Source organism: Cladophialophora yegresii (assembly GCF_000585515.1).
Source record: "Cladophialophora yegresii CBS 114405 chromosome Unknown aczIN-supercont1.1, whole genome shotgun sequence".
Classification (NCBI taxonomy): Eukaryota; Fungi; Ascomycota; class Eurotiomycetes; order Chaetothyriales; family Herpotrichiellaceae; genus Cladophialophora; species Cladophialophora yegresii.
Window position 1 is genome coordinate 4,848,763 of NW_006913045.1, and position 14,188 is coordinate 4,862,950.

Below are 14,188 nucleotides of genomic sequence, written 5' to 3' on the forward strand. Positions count from 1 at the left end.
TACCATGGAGACTGACCTGCGAGGGCGCCTCAGCATCTTATACTGAATGCATCAACGCTGAAGAATGTAGAAGAAATCAGCGAGAATCGTGGCAAATAAGCTGAGAAGGAGTGCGACGGCAGGGAAGATGCCTGCCTGATGTTTAAAGCAGCAAACCAAAAGGTGGCTGCTCAGCCTTGCCAAGTTCCCTGGACAAGGCTGAACTCCCCCCCGCGCCCAAATTTTGGACTGTTCACATTTTACACACTACTTGACTCCTGCGCTCTGATCTATTCCAACCGGCCCAGACCCTTGATCCTTAACAATGGCCGGCTACGACAACCCTACACAGATCTTTGCCGACTCAGCAACAGAAGAAAAGGGCGAGAATGCACGATTGTCGGCATTCGTCGGAGCCATCGCAGTGGGCGACCTCGTCAAATCCACACTGGGCCCCAAGGGAATGGACAAAATCCTCCAGAGCGCGTCAACAGGGGAGATTATGGTGACAAACGATGGAGCTACAATCCTGAAGAGTATTGCATTGGACAATGCTGCGGCGAAAGTCCTGGTGAACATTTCCAAGGTGCAAGACGACGAGGTCGGCGATGGCACCACCTCCGTCACAGTTCTTGCAGCCGAACTGTTAAGAGAAGCAGAGCAACTGGTCAACAAACACATCCACCCGCAAACCATTATTGAAGGCTTCCGGCTCGCCAGCGCGGCGGCCCTGTCAGCACTCGAGAAAGCCGCAGTCGACAACAGCAAGTCGCCCGAGCTGTTCAAGAAAGATCTCCTCAGCATCGCACGCACAACGCTCTCCTCGAAAGTCCTCGCCCAAGACCGCGACCAGTTCGCCAACCTCGCCGTCACTGCAATCCAGCGCCTCAAGGGCAGTATCGACCTCAACCACATCCAGATCATAAAGAAATCCGGCGGCAAACTCAGCGACAGCTACCTCGACGAAGGCTTCATCCTCGACAAGCGGGTGGGCGTCAACCAGCCGAAACGGCTTGAGAACGCCAAGATCCTCGTCGCCAACACGGCGATGGACACAGACAAGGTGAAGATCTGGGCTGCGCGCATGAAGGTCAGCAGCCCGAAAGAGCTGGCCGAGCTGGAAAAGGCGGAACGCGAAAAGATGAAGCAGAAGGTCGAGCGCATCAAGGCGCACGGCATCAACTGCTTCATCAACAGACAGCTCATCTACAACTGGCCGGAGCAGCTGTTCACCGAAGCGGGGATCATGAGCATCGAGCACGCCGACTTTGACGGCGTGGAGCGTCTCGCACTGGTCACAGGCGGCGAAATCGCATCGACATTCGACCATCCCGAATCCGTGAAACTAGGGCAATGCAATCTGATCGAAGAGGTCATTATTGGCGAGGACACGCTAATCAAATTTTCCGGCGTGGCCGCAGGAGAGGCCTGCACTATCGTCCTGCGCGGCGCGACGGAACAACTCCTCGACGAAGCAGAGCGATCGCTGCACGACGCGCTCGCCGTGCTAAGCCAAACGGTCAAGGAGCCCCGCGTCGTGCTGGGAGGCGGCTGCGCCGAGATGGTCATGGCCAAGGCCGTCGACTCGCTGTCCAACAAAGTCCCCGGCAAGAAACGTCTGGCCATCGACTCCTTCGCCACCGCGCTGCGTCAGCTGCCCACCATCCTCGCCGACAACGCGGGTCTCGACTCGTCCGCCCTCGTCTCGGAGCTTCGATCAGAAGTCTACCGCGGCATGACGACCAGCGGTCTGGACCTGCTGACCCCCGGCGGTGGCATCGCCGACATGCGCGATTTGGGTGTTATCGAAAGCTACAAATTAAAGAAAGCCGTCGTGGGCAGCGCCAGCGAGGCCGCCGAGCTGTTATTACGGGTCGACAATATCATCCGCTCGGCCCCGAGGAGGAGGGAACGCATGTAAGCGTAGGTCCGCAGCTGAATATCAGTGTACGAAGCCTCGTGAAGTGAAGGGAAAGGGGAGGAAGGGAAAGGGGAGGAAGGGAAAGGACAGGGCTGAGCGCAAGTTGAACCATGCATGCAACGGCATTTACTGCCCGGCTACCTGCTCGCCTACCTATTACCTATTATCTACTGCCTATACCTACCGATCCCAACACACCACCCATTACATCCACGCCTAACGAAGCCCGCGCCGTCCGGAAGAGCAAAGACCTATGAAAGCCGAAAGATGACACACCGACGGACGGGCCACGGAGGAAGAGTACCACACAGGTACTACTGTATGCAGTTCGCCCAAGCTCAGCCAGCCCAGCCCAGCCTAGTCCAGCTGCCATCCTCATCATCCACACGAATGGATTCCCCAATGCAGCCCAATGCGAAGTTGCAAGACCACCATGGTTACGATATGCGGACGCAGAAGGCACGGCCTTCGACCTCTTCCCTACTCCTTCCCCAGAACTTCCGCGCGTGGTGGATACGCCGCATGGGCTAGATCAATGATATGATGGATGGGGACACTTGGGGACGAACACCATGCGTCAAGATGCTGCGAATCGGTGCGTATGCACAGTGGCCAGGAGGGCTGATTCGTACTGTGTTGTACTGTGGCGGACATTCAATGGCTTCGAAAGGCGTACACATAAAGCGCCTCTCCCGGCTGTCGCATGATAGATAGATCTGACGAGGAGAATGAGATACAGTCGAGACGTTCAACATCCAGATACAGACTCAGAAAAGATTAGACCGCAGTGAACCCATGAATTAAACGGATAGTCTTTAGATCTTACGTTGTCCTCTACCAGTCAGTCACGTTCCACGTTCCATGACACTGCCGTCATGAATCGCTGAACCTGGCTACTGTACTGTAGCTAGCCTACTCGAACCATCTCTCCATCTTGAACTGTCCGACCAGGCCCCTTTCCTGGATAAGACAATGACAGTTGATGAGCAGACTCGGGAATCTCTTCGCCCAGAACTCATAGTACCCCTTCGCGCTCCCGCCCAGCATCTGCTCTTTGACATCTTCGGGCAAGTCGTGGAAATGATTCTTCTTGTTCCGGATCACCCGAAGCAGGTCGATCATCTTGGAGCCTGTATATTTGCGCTGCTTGCCCATCTCCGTCAGGAACGTCTTGGGAAGAGCACGGAGCCAGTCCTTAGATGGTCCGATGACGTTGGGAGCGAGTATTTCCAGGGCGGCGAGTTCAGCTAGAGACGCCTTCTCAGTGGGTGTGCGCATAGCATTCTCGTCGTGGATATTAGGCACCGAGTTTTTCTCACGCTCGTAGCAGTCCGAGACATCACAGAGAAATTCGAGCTTGTCAGCAACGTCCCAGAAGTATGGATGGCGGAGGATCTGGTCTGTGGTGGGACGTTCCTTGGGATCGTGTTTGAGCATCTGCATGATGAGGTCGTCGGCGTCGAATTGGTAATCGTGGAGTCGTAGATCTTCTGTGCTGAACTTGTTTTCTTTGATGTTGAGGTCACGACCTAGACTTGTCCCACCCACATCAAAGGGGTGCCGACCTTGGGTCATGACATAGTAAAATACACAACCAAGAGAAAAGATATCAATGGCTTTGGTAGCACGACGACCGGATGGCGGATCAATGACGGTGGTTTCGCTGGAATGTGTGGTTGACTTGGATGTTGAGTTTGAACTGGCGTTCAGTGCGGTGACCGCTGATCGAGAGCCGACGAGCAGTTCTGGGGCTCTCCAGCCCGTCGTGCCGGCAGCTGTATGGTTGGCTGTAGGAGCAAACGTAGACTCTGGACCTTCCTCGAGTGGCTTGCACAGACCAAAGTCGGAAATGACAAACTGCAGCTTGGGCAGTCCGTTAGTGGGTCGACTGCTCTTCACAGCCTTGACCAGCACGTTCTGCGGCTTGATATCCCGGTGGACCAGCTTGAGCGAATGTAGATGTTGAACTCCGTCGGTAATTTGACGAAGTGCGTCCTTGACATCGAAGCCTTCTGGCAGCTTGACCAGGTCGGGATACAGGAGCGGACGCTCGATAAATTGGTCGAGCGAGGTGGTGAACCGTTCAAGAGCAATATAGGTGAAGTGTTGGGACTCTTCCTTTCCAAAGTATCGGATGACGTGCGGATTCTCGTCGCTCGACAGCAGATGTTTGATCTCTTTGGCAGCCAGGCTGTTGGAAGTCCTGATCAAGCGCTTGACAGCAACTTCTCTGCCATCCAAAGAACCAGGAAATACTGCGGTGCCATTGCTGCCGCGGCCTAGACATCGATCTTCCTTCGTGTCAATTCGAAGCTTTCCAACTTGGAGCAGCCCGTCTTTTGTCGGGGTTTCAGCGACAAGCTGTTCTTTCTCGTCCATAGCGTCGGGATTCATTGTCTTCTTGCCTTTTTTGTTCTTCTTCCCCCCTCGTTTCCCACGTTTGGCGTGCCTGCGGCGAGGTTGTGCTTCACCTTCAACTGTTCCATTGGAGTTGGAATCAGGTTGATCCTTGTCGTCTTCCGAATCAACATCAGAGCTGTCGTCATTGGGGTCAGGCGCCCTGGCTGTTTTGACAGGGCTAGCAACGGAAACGGCCGCGCTCTGAGCCCGACTTCGAGCTGGGGTGGTGATGGCATTCTCTAGGACTTCTGACACGACTCCTGTAGCCTCTCTCTGAGGAGCTACCTCTGCGACCGGCACATCTTGCTCTTCAGGGACAGCTGAGGTCGGGCTGGCGGGGGGAGCCTGGATCTTCTCGGCGGCCACTTCGACGCCTGCCTTGCGGAGGAAACGTTGTAACTTTACCATGACGGGTGATCTCATTTGCAGACCAATCGCAAACAAGAAAATGCTCACACAGATGATGTTGAAAAGAGACATCAGTGGGTGGCTCACAACGGGCAACAATGCAGGCGGGATCTTCGACTCCAAAGCAGCCATCGCGTTCTCCGCCTCTTCGGCCAAATCCGTCACAGGAGGCGGTCCTGAAATTGTCAGGCGGACTGGAGTCGTGCTCTCGTGGCCAGATAGCATATGAACACCGACAATCTCATCCAGGTCGCCATCCAAGTCCAAGGGTTGAGTATCGTAATTCCAATTCGAGCTTGCCGGTGCCGCACCGCTAGTGACCCCGGGATAGGCCAGTTCGGACATGGCATACCATACTCCTGCTTCGGTCTTGTTTACGAACACTCGTTCGGCTCGTTGCATCTCATTCCGCCATATCTCAGGAGACGACAGTAAAGGCGAGTCAGTGGGTCGGGAAAGTAAAACAAGGTTGGCAGACTCGTCGTGGTTGTCGAGCGGACGAACGACGTCAAATACCCGCGCCACGGGGGTGTCGAACATCTGCGTGAATCGTGGGATTTTGCCATTTTCCGAATCGTCAATACCAATGATTCGACCGTTGTAGTAGCTCTGAATATGGTAATTGTCAAGCGGAGCCACATACTGCTGTTGCAGGTCGCTGTCCATTTTGTTTGGCAACCATTCCGCGAACTTGATGGTACAGAGTAGCTGGCTTGTGATTTTGTGGGTTATCTGAATCGTGTATTCGACTCTTCCCAGGTTGATAGTCCCGATAGGGTCACACGCAGGATCGTCCAATTCGAAACCACTCAGTCGTCGGCAGCTGCGGCTCTGGTCGTCACTGGAAAAGCCACGATATTTGTCAAACCGCTGTAGGATAGTCCCTGTGGCCGCATCCACGATATAAGCCGTTGTTTCTTGCGAGGAGATGGTGACAATGGGCGGATTGTCCACAAACTGGGGTGTCTGGGCCGCGAGGGACTTGACAGTGACGCCAAGTCGTTGGAGACCAATTCTGGGGTCTCGATGTTGAACGTAGAGGTTCCCGTCTTTGCTCGGCTCAACAATGAACATGTAGTCATCTTCATACGGTGACCCATCATAGTCCAAATCACTACGATTCACGTGGTGATGGATGGTCTCAATCATGGGACTGTTGGGGATGCCCAGTGACCATCTCTCGTTGCCTGTCTTTCTGTCACGGGCGTGTATAGTGCCATCAATTGTGGCTAATAGGACAATGTTCTCCACCTCCCAGTCTTGCAGCAGCCGCGCTGAAGGAAGCGCAGAGAGTCCTCCTCTGGGAGAGGACTCAATAGACTGCTGAACAAGAGGTGCTCTAACAGCACTGCCACTCAGAGAGTCGTAGGCTGGAGCCAAGGCACGGAGTTTTTGATGTTCGGTATCTTCATCGGTGCTATAATATCTAGCGGTGGTGATATCGTTCTTCAGGAGAGGAATCTCGGCTGGGCTGCGGCCAGCTCGAGCAGGGCGCCGACTCGATTCAGAGCGGAGGCTTTGCGTTGAGGCCACCAGTCTCTGAGGGACATCGGATTGGTGCACGGATTGAGACTGGGTAGTAGCGAGGAGAAGAAAGAGAATTGCCCAGGTCAACATGGATTTCGGGTTGGCGTTGGATCCTCCACCGCGGCCAGCTGCTGGCCGAAGCGGAGGTTTGGCCATGATCGAGTAGGCGGAGATCCAGCGCGTCGAGGGTAGATCTATTTAGATGTGTTCATATTTTCCGGTATCTGTCTCGATCATAAGAAGGGAAAGAGAAAGAGGTGGTGGATCTGTGTGCGATGTTAAAAGGTGGGAGGTCGGATCTGTCAGTCAGCTTACGAAAGTTGGAAGTGAAGTGAAGTTCACCAAGCCCTGAGTTACTCGTCACTCTCACCTGTACACAAACCAGTGGAGTGCCCGGGAGGGTTATGGGCTCCCTTCGCTCGGCTCGGGCAAGCCTAGAACGTGTCACTGCCACTGCCAGTCACTCCTGGCCCGAGCCACCCAACGATTGGCTTCCCTCACCTTCCCTGCCGGCACGTTCCATTCCCGGCCTAAACCCAATTCAAGTGTTTCAGAAATTCAGCCTGAAGCTTATTCACCGCAAAGTACTCCGTAGCTCGTAGTTGGAGAGAGTAAACTGGAGATGTTCTCCTGAGAACTGCATATCTCGACTTCGACTCGCTGTAGCTACAAGTCTAGATCGACCGTACTCCATAGAGCCCTAGACAAACAGGAAAACCTGATGGAAATCCTCCTTGACTTCCAGGTTGTTCTACTGCGGTACTCCCAAACAAGGACGGACCCGGTGGTCTGTCCTCCTTGCATCTATCACCCATTGAGCCCCTTGCCACTATATTTGTACATCATTACACCCTCACATCTCCCCTGCTTGTGACATAAGAACCTGCCAACAAATCCGATGAGAGGAGAAGTGAGTGTCAGCCATTAAATAATCGTGTATCCGTCATAACAACGACATGTCAAGAAGAGGCCCAGTTCCAAAGCGTCAAAAGCAGACAACGTACTCGCCTTTCTCGTTCCGCTTGATCCGCAAAGCTCTCCAAAGGTCCTGTTCCTCGTCAATCTTGGATGAGCTATTCCTCACGTCGTTATGCTTGTGCCACCGCTTGAGCATCTTGTGAATGGAATATCCCTTGTCTGAATCCAGTCCGGGCGCATTGGCGAGGAAACTGCGACAAGCCCGCTTCGCTTTCTCTTCTGCTCCGAAAACGACCATATCGCCGTTTGTGCCTTTTGTTTTCCTGGCCGCGCGGACACCCTCAGAGTCCGAATCTGAGGCTGACTCGTCGTGCTTGCGGTATTCAATGGCCTTGAGTTTCCGCGACGTGCCTTCTCCTTGCGAGGGTGAGCGTGACTCGTCACTATATCGATGGCGAGAGCGGTGTTCATGTCGGATGTTAGCCGACGATGTGCCATTGTGGCGATGCACTTTGTGCTTCTTCCTTTCCCGTTTCTCGCCATTCTGGATTCGTGTCAGGCTGTGGCCATGATCCGAGGAACTGGCTCTCCTCCTTGTGCGGCTGTTGGACATTTCGCTCGCCCCTTGGCCTGCAAGCAGGGCTCCGCCGACCATGGACAGAGCCTTGACGGCCCGACCCTTGATGGAAATGCCTAGGCCGTTCGGGTCATCCTTGGTATGCCGGGTACGTTTCAACGGGGAGGTAGGGTCCTCGAGTTTTTGGCCTCGACGCGTGGAACGCGCCTTCACGATGACCGCATCTCGCCTGTCTTCTGGATCAGGCGATCGACGGAAGGGATACGCCTCGTCCTGGGACATCATGCGACTCAGTCCGCCAGTGAGGCCTGAGTGGATGACTGCAGGGGTGTCTACCCTGACCGTATCGGGCATCAGCGTATCTCCCTCGAGCTCGTGCACTTGGTCATCAGTGGGCCGTTTCCTCTTCTTCTCGCTTCCACTGTTCGTTCGGCTGTGCGACTGTGGTCTTTCTTTCTTACTCAACCTGGATTTGGCATCTTTTGCGGCTGGCGTCATGAACTCGAGCGACAACGAACTGCCGTTCATATCCAACATGCCTCGTGGCAGGACCGGCTCCGTCCCCCACGTGAACCCGTTCTCTTCATACTCCTTGCTGTGCCGATGCTCTTCGCCATTGCGACTAGACGGCCGGCTGTTGGTGAAGATGGAGGGAGCACTGTGCTTCATGGACATTTCTCCCTTGTCCTTGGCAAAGCTGATCTGTGGTGTGCCAGCTTGATCACCGTCGTCGACCATGTAATCGAAGACACTGTCACGGTTGGACGAGTCGGGAACGGCGGGTGGGGGTGTAGGGACGTGAGGAGGGGTTTCGGCATCGGCGACGTCTTCGACATACGCTTGACGGGGAACGAGAGCCTTTTCACCCTCGGGCTCGACGATCGAGACGGATTTCCGTTTGGCGGCTTTCGAGGGCTTCTCGCGATACAGCGCGCCCTGATACTTCTGGTCTTCGGTAATGCATGACTGATTGCCCTTGTCAGTGCCAAAGTTCTTCACCGACTCGGGCGCATGTTTGCAGCGACAAGGTTGTGGGTGATCCACATACTGTATGCGCTCTATAGTTTGTTGCCTGAAACGTCGTCATGCAGTCTATGCAGGTAAACATCGCCCCGCGGCATTGGTTGCGATGCGGGTCGAGTTTTTTCTTGGTGAGGACGTCGCCGCAGCCCTGCAGTCAGGATTATTAGAAACCGGTCAAGACGTCCATCTATCGCGCATTGGTGCTAACCTCGCATTGGAATGAGACCATTGTGCGTGTTGTCGTATGAGTGGTGAGTGTGGAAGTTAAGGCGTGCAAACACCAGTAAAATGAGGGTCAAAGGATCGCACCGCCGGTTGGGCAGCAACAACGAGGTCGCACAAGAGCCAGCTCTCGAGCAGATCAATAAGAATGCCAGGAGAGAGTGGACTGACGAGCTGACGAGCCGACGTGCTCGTGGACGGTATGTGTCAGAGGGGCAGAAATGCGTAAGGAGCGTGTTAGCGGTTCACGGCCCTCAAACCTGGTGCTGCTCTTCACGATGGCGGCTTTTCACTTGGCAACACATTTTATATTTGGAGGCGAGAATCTGTGTCTTGAAGCGGCATAGTCCCCGTCCTGGCCTGTGAGCTTGACCCAGTTTCTACTAGTCGCACACCATTAAACGCCTATCAGAGGGGCTATCATGCCTGAAATCAGGGGAACCAAGCTTGCGAAGCCCAGGTTTGAGACTCGCTCGTCCCAATCCGCGACGCGCCTGACCACCGATGTCTCGCGCGTTCAGTGGTCATCTGGCCGGCTGCTGCACATCATGATTGATCCATCTGGCACACGAACACCTGGGGTTGCCGGCATGAGCAAGTAAACTTGTTTGGGGTGCCATCCATCAGGCTTTGGACGCACAACAAACATCCTGAGCGCAGCTGTACACAGTACCCGGTAAACAGTGCATACGTCAAGGGAGCAAGACACAAGCATTTGCGTCCTCAGCTCGTGCCACCCACCATCGCCAACTTCCATCCCACCAGCCAATGTGCGGTCACTCCGGGTCTACCGGCCCAGGAGCCGTGGCACCTGAAACCACCCTCTCACATTCCCAAGCTTCTGATACAGACGCGCCAAATGATGCTGCCGCATCGTTGCGAGTTTTTGTCCCCCACTCCACAGTTAGCACGGCCGCGTTCGACCTTGTGATATCCGCCGCCTTGCCGCTGTCGATCTTGCATCACTCTCTACGGGTCTACCTCTTTGCGAACTGGTTGGCGGACAAGGAGAAGAGCGAATGGGCGGACAGCGACCTGTTGTTTGTCGCATGCATGACGCATGATATCGGGGCATCCCACAAGCACGATGGTCCGCAGCGGTTCGAGGTCGAAGGCGCGGATGCCGGTGCCGAGCTGGTTCGGAGCCACAGTAAGTCGGAAGAAGATGCGCACGAGGTGTGGACGGCTATCGCTCTGCATACCTCACCTGGTATCGCGGAGCGCATCACGCCATTGGCTCGGCTGGTGAGGCTTGGTGTCCTGATCGACTTCCGCCCGGCCACAAGATCTTCTCTGGGCGCCGTGGAGTATGCGAGGGACGTCGAGGCAAGGTTGCCCAGACTTGAAATTGAAAAGGTCCTGGGCGATGCGGTGGTTGGACAGGTAATCAAGAACCCAGCCAAGGCGCCTGCCGCGTCGTGGCCGAATAACCTCTACAAGTCACACCTGGAGAATCCGCACTGGGACGGTATCAATCGAGCATTTTAACAATCCCATTAAATGTGTATATATTGACAAGAAGAATCTTGGGGCAACACCAGTCATAGTTGTAGTCGCCTTCCTATGGTTCCAAAGCAGATGCTGGTGCAGAAAAGGATGCTCGCTAGCCATGTGTACACTCCGAATTTTTCAGACGCCATCTGCTGATGGATTGCTGGCACCGGGACGAAGTTTGGGTCAAAAACCAGCAAGACCATCGTACCAACGATGCTGACAACTGCTGAAAAGGCTAGACCGGGTAAAGATCGATCAATCAGATACCATAATACCGGATTTGCCAACGCTAACGTCAAGGCAACCTGCAGCGTGGATTGCCAAGGGATTCGTCGCTAAGGATGTCAGTCAGGACTGTGATTGCTGGCGAGAAGAAGAGAGCTTACCACCGCAAATGCAATCCCTACAAAGACACCCATGCTCCTGACCGCCGAGTACCACAATGGACCTAGTCCACTCTCCGACGATGAAGCTGAGCCTACCCCGTTGGCTGAGGCTGCCTTGGTAGGAACTGACCTGGCATCTGATGAGACGAAGTTTTCCCACAAAGAATCAACAACCGGCAATGCGTTTCCTAGCAAAACGCCAAAAAGGCCCCATAACATTTGATAGGACAGTGTGCTCCGGTCAACGTCTGGCACGGGCACTGGAGTTATTCGTTGCGTTTTGTGAAGATGGGTGATGATGGAGCCATAGCCAATGCCGAATCCGCACAAGAGCATCGTCTGCAGCATGAGAGGCACCACATAGCCACGAAATCCTCTTCTCTTCAGTTTCGGCCTAGCCTTCGTAGGTTCCGGTGTAGGTTTGTAGTCATAGTCGTCTACGCTTCGCCTCTTTGCGGGAGTCTGTGCACCAGTCCCCCAGGGTGTCGACATTTCTTCCCGAGCTCCATCGCCGCTAACGGGAGAGTATATCCCGAGTAACGTGGAAGAGGTGAGGTTCAGTATAGACCGAGTTCGACTAGGGGAGGCATCGGACTTCTGGGCCAAGAGCAGCTCCGGGTTCGTGGTCTCAGCAGGCGAGGGAGGGTACGATGAGTCGCTTGAGGCTGGCGTTATTTCGAAGGCTCGCCGAGGAATAGGGCGATAGATCGGAGGTATCTCCATGTTCGCAGGATTTAACTGGCGTTGCACGGATCGCGCTGCGCCTGTTCGAGGCTATGTTGAACCCAATATGAGGCGAAAAAACCCTGCCGTATGGTGTAGGTGGAGGACGCAGAGATTCAATGGTCTCGTGCTACCGGAGTTGCGAAGTGAGTGTAAACTTCTGAAGCATTACGGAAATACGAAAGGTCTGAGTCTGCGAATGAGCGACATTTGAAATAGTAAGATGGACCACGTACATGTGGAGAACAGGAGGATCGCCTGTCTCAACAATAGCACAAGAGCTGGGGATAGGAACTGGCTTGCTTATTTTCACATGTCCATCTGCAAGTCGTTGTTCACGGACACGAAACTCGGACTGGTTGGGACGTCGGCACGCGAGTGGCACATGATCTGCAGAACTGTATGTAACTGCCAAGGCTGCATGGGATACCAAGTCCCCCTGAGCGCAGCTTCACTATGCTTTCACATTGCTCTCATACTTATTTTATCGCCATGACACTGACAGCTTCCACTTGGAAGCAGCCGCCATCCGGGCAATGCTTATGCCGTCTAAGTCAAGCGTCTCTCGCGTGATTTGAAACACCTTCAGCCCAATCGCAGCTTCGCCATCCGACCGCATCATCTTGTCGTACAGCTGTTTGACGCCTTTCTCCTGCTCATCACGCCCAACGTGTGCCCATCCCCACCTGATAAGTTGCTTCCACATGCCTGATGCCTCCGGCTTCGCTATCTTTGGCTGAGAGAGATATTGATCCAACTCTGCGGACAGCTGTGTAGGTTCATCCACCACTTTTGCAACCAACCCGAGTGACCGGAGCTCAGGCATTGTTATCGGGCGAGCAGAGAGCATGGCCTCTTGTGTGAAGGCCAGACCCCATCTCTGATGATGTATTGCGATTGTCGCTGGACACAGTCCGAGCTTTGCCTCACTCAACGTGACCGTCACCGAGATGACCGCAATTCTGCCATCGCACGCAAACGCAAGTCCAACTCCGCCACCAAATGCTGGCCTGTTGATCGCAGCCACCATCACTTGACGCGCGTTATCAGTTGCTTCGAAATGCCTTGTCATCCGGTCATATTCTCCGTCACTGGCTTCTTTCGTCTGAGCAACCGGTGTTGTCCCCTCGCCTAAGCCCATGCCAGCGCAGAAATATCTACCTTCCGCCGAGATGACAATGCGCAAAATTGAGCTGTTGTCTCGCGCTCGATGGGACAGCTGTGTAAGATCCTGTATCAGGGGAACTGTGAGGCCGTTGCCTTTCTTAAAGCGCACTTTCAGGTTCACGTTCGCCCGATAAGTCTTCACACTTTCTGGCTCGCTCATCAACGTCCACGATACTTCGGACCGCGCGGGATCCTTGATCATGTTATATCCTTTGCTGTCGACAGGAGCAGAGCCTGCCCCTCGAAAAAGCAACACCGGTACGACTCTCGTTCGGTTTCTTCAGCTGCGTTGAAATCCAGTTCCCAACCTCCACGAATCTGGAAAGATCGACCCCGGTATTCACATCCGCCTGCTCGAACAAATACACCAGACCTTCCGTTGCAACATTTCCCTTGGCGCCAGGCGCAAACGGGCAGCCTCATAGTCCAGCGACACTACTGTCAAATACGCGCAGCCCACATCGGTAGGCTTGCCACACGTTCCCCAGGACCTGGTCGTACGTATCGTGAAAATGACCTGCATATTGTGACGAAGAAATGCCGTGCTCAAGCAGATAATCAAGCAGAGTCTTCACATCCACAGCCGTGCCAACACCCAATGTATCCCCCAAACTGACCTCATAACAGCCCATATCCAACAGTGCGGACGACCTGGAGGACATTTGTCTGGGCCGTCGGTCCATCGAAGGGATCTGCAAATATTACAACTCACGTACCCTCGGACGGCCACACCAACAACAGTCGCCCTGTTAGCAACGTGTCCTGCCCTCGCCAATCCCTCCTCAATAGTCGCGTTGATGTTGGCTCTGCTGAATGCCTCCGTAGCACTGACAAACACAGCGACTTCCCGCACGCCATTTTCCACCGCGACCTCCAAGCCCTTCAGATTAGTAACCAACACCGGCACGCGAAGCGAGTCGTCCCGTACCATCCCCTTGATCATGGGGTCAGCAAGCACAGCCCGACAATCCGCCAGTTGAGGGATCGCCCTCGGGGACACCACAGACGTGATCTCCATCGTCTGGAGACCCGTCTGTCTTAACCGCGAAATCAGCTCCAGCTTCGTCGCCGTGGGTATCACCGTACCGTCTTGATATTCTGCAACCCATCACGGGGTCGAACCTCGACGATACGCGCCGCACCCGGCGGTTCAGACATGTTACAATTCGTTCTCACCATGACACAAGCCATGAGGAGTCCTGTAAGAGACAGTACGCGGTGTTTATGATACCTAGAAGCGCCTCTTGTCGTGGTCGACAACGACGAGATCACGGCACATATACTCTCAAGATAGAGGCGCAGACACTGAGAGAGATCGCAACTCCTCCACGAGTGCCTTTTCGTCCTTCGGAGCAGAGTATGGATGATTACTGTATCACTCAGCCGCAACTTTCAGGTCCGAACATTTAGCTTTCCTCCCACACCATGGAACTTCCGGTGATG

At 54.4% G+C, this 14,188-nt stretch overlaps 7 protein-coding genes across 7 annotated transcripts; 2 read left to right on the forward strand and 5 right to left on the reverse strand.

The window, feature by feature from the left end:
• Positions 1 to 304: 304 nt before the first annotated feature.
• A1O7_01746 (T-complex protein 1 subunit beta) lies at positions 305 to 1,900 on the forward strand (the record flags this gene model as incomplete). Its single annotated transcript, XM_007755782.1, has 1 exon — positions 305 to 1,900. One exon carries the CDS (start codon positions 305 to 307, stop codon positions 1,898 to 1,900), a length of 1,596 nt encoding a protein of 531 aa, XP_007753972.1.
• Positions 1,901 to 2,812: 912 nt separating this feature from the next.
• On the reverse strand, positions 2,813 to 6,391 carry A1O7_01747 (IRE protein kinase; the record flags this gene model as incomplete). Its single annotated transcript, XM_007755783.1, has 1 exon — positions 2,813 to 6,391. The coding sequence occupies one exon, from the start codon at positions 6,389 to 6,391 to the stop codon at positions 2,813 to 2,815; it is 3,579 nt and encodes a 1,192-aa protein (XP_007753973.1).
• An 829-nt stretch (positions 6,392 to 7,220) lies between these two features.
• A1O7_01748 (uncharacterized protein) lies at positions 7,221 to 8,982 on the reverse strand (the record flags this gene model as incomplete). The annotated part of the gene is made up of 3 exons (XM_007755784.1): positions 7,221 to 8,696; positions 8,779 to 8,901; positions 8,962 to 8,982. The coding sequence occupies 3 exons, from the start codon at positions 8,980 to 8,982 to the stop codon at positions 7,221 to 7,223; spliced, it is 1,620 nt and encodes a 539-aa protein (XP_007753974.1).
• A 761-nt stretch (positions 8,983 to 9,743) lies between these two features.
• On the forward strand, positions 9,744 to 10,463 carry A1O7_01749 (uncharacterized protein; the record flags this gene model as incomplete). Its single annotated transcript, XM_007755785.1, has 1 exon — positions 9,744 to 10,463. The coding sequence occupies one exon, from the start codon at positions 9,744 to 9,746 to the stop codon at positions 10,461 to 10,463; it is 720 nt and encodes a 239-aa protein (XP_007753975.1).
• A 53-nt stretch (positions 10,464 to 10,516) lies between these two features.
• Positions 10,517 to 11,578, reverse strand: A1O7_01750 (uncharacterized protein; the record flags this gene model as incomplete). The annotated part of the gene is made up of 2 exons (XM_007755786.1): positions 10,517 to 10,804; positions 10,856 to 11,578. 2 exons carry the CDS (start codon positions 11,576 to 11,578, stop codon positions 10,517 to 10,519), a joined length of 1,011 nt encoding a protein of 336 aa, XP_007753976.1.
• Positions 11,579 to 12,062: 484 nt separating this feature from the next.
• Positions 12,063 to 12,947, reverse strand: A1O7_01751 (uncharacterized protein; the record flags this gene model as incomplete). Its single annotated transcript, XM_007755787.1, has 1 exon — positions 12,063 to 12,947. The coding sequence occupies one exon, from the start codon at positions 12,945 to 12,947 to the stop codon at positions 12,063 to 12,065; it is 885 nt and encodes a 294-aa protein (XP_007753977.1).
• Positions 12,948 to 13,164: 217 nt separating this feature from the next.
• Positions 13,165 to 13,903, reverse strand: A1O7_01752 (hydroxymethylglutaryl-CoA lyase; the record flags this gene model as incomplete). Its single annotated transcript, XM_007755788.1, has 3 exons — positions 13,165 to 13,396; positions 13,462 to 13,778; positions 13,832 to 13,903. 3 exons carry the CDS (start codon positions 13,901 to 13,903, stop codon positions 13,165 to 13,167), a joined length of 621 nt encoding a protein of 206 aa, XP_007753978.1.
• Between the last annotated feature and the right edge of the window lie 285 nt (positions 13,904 to 14,188).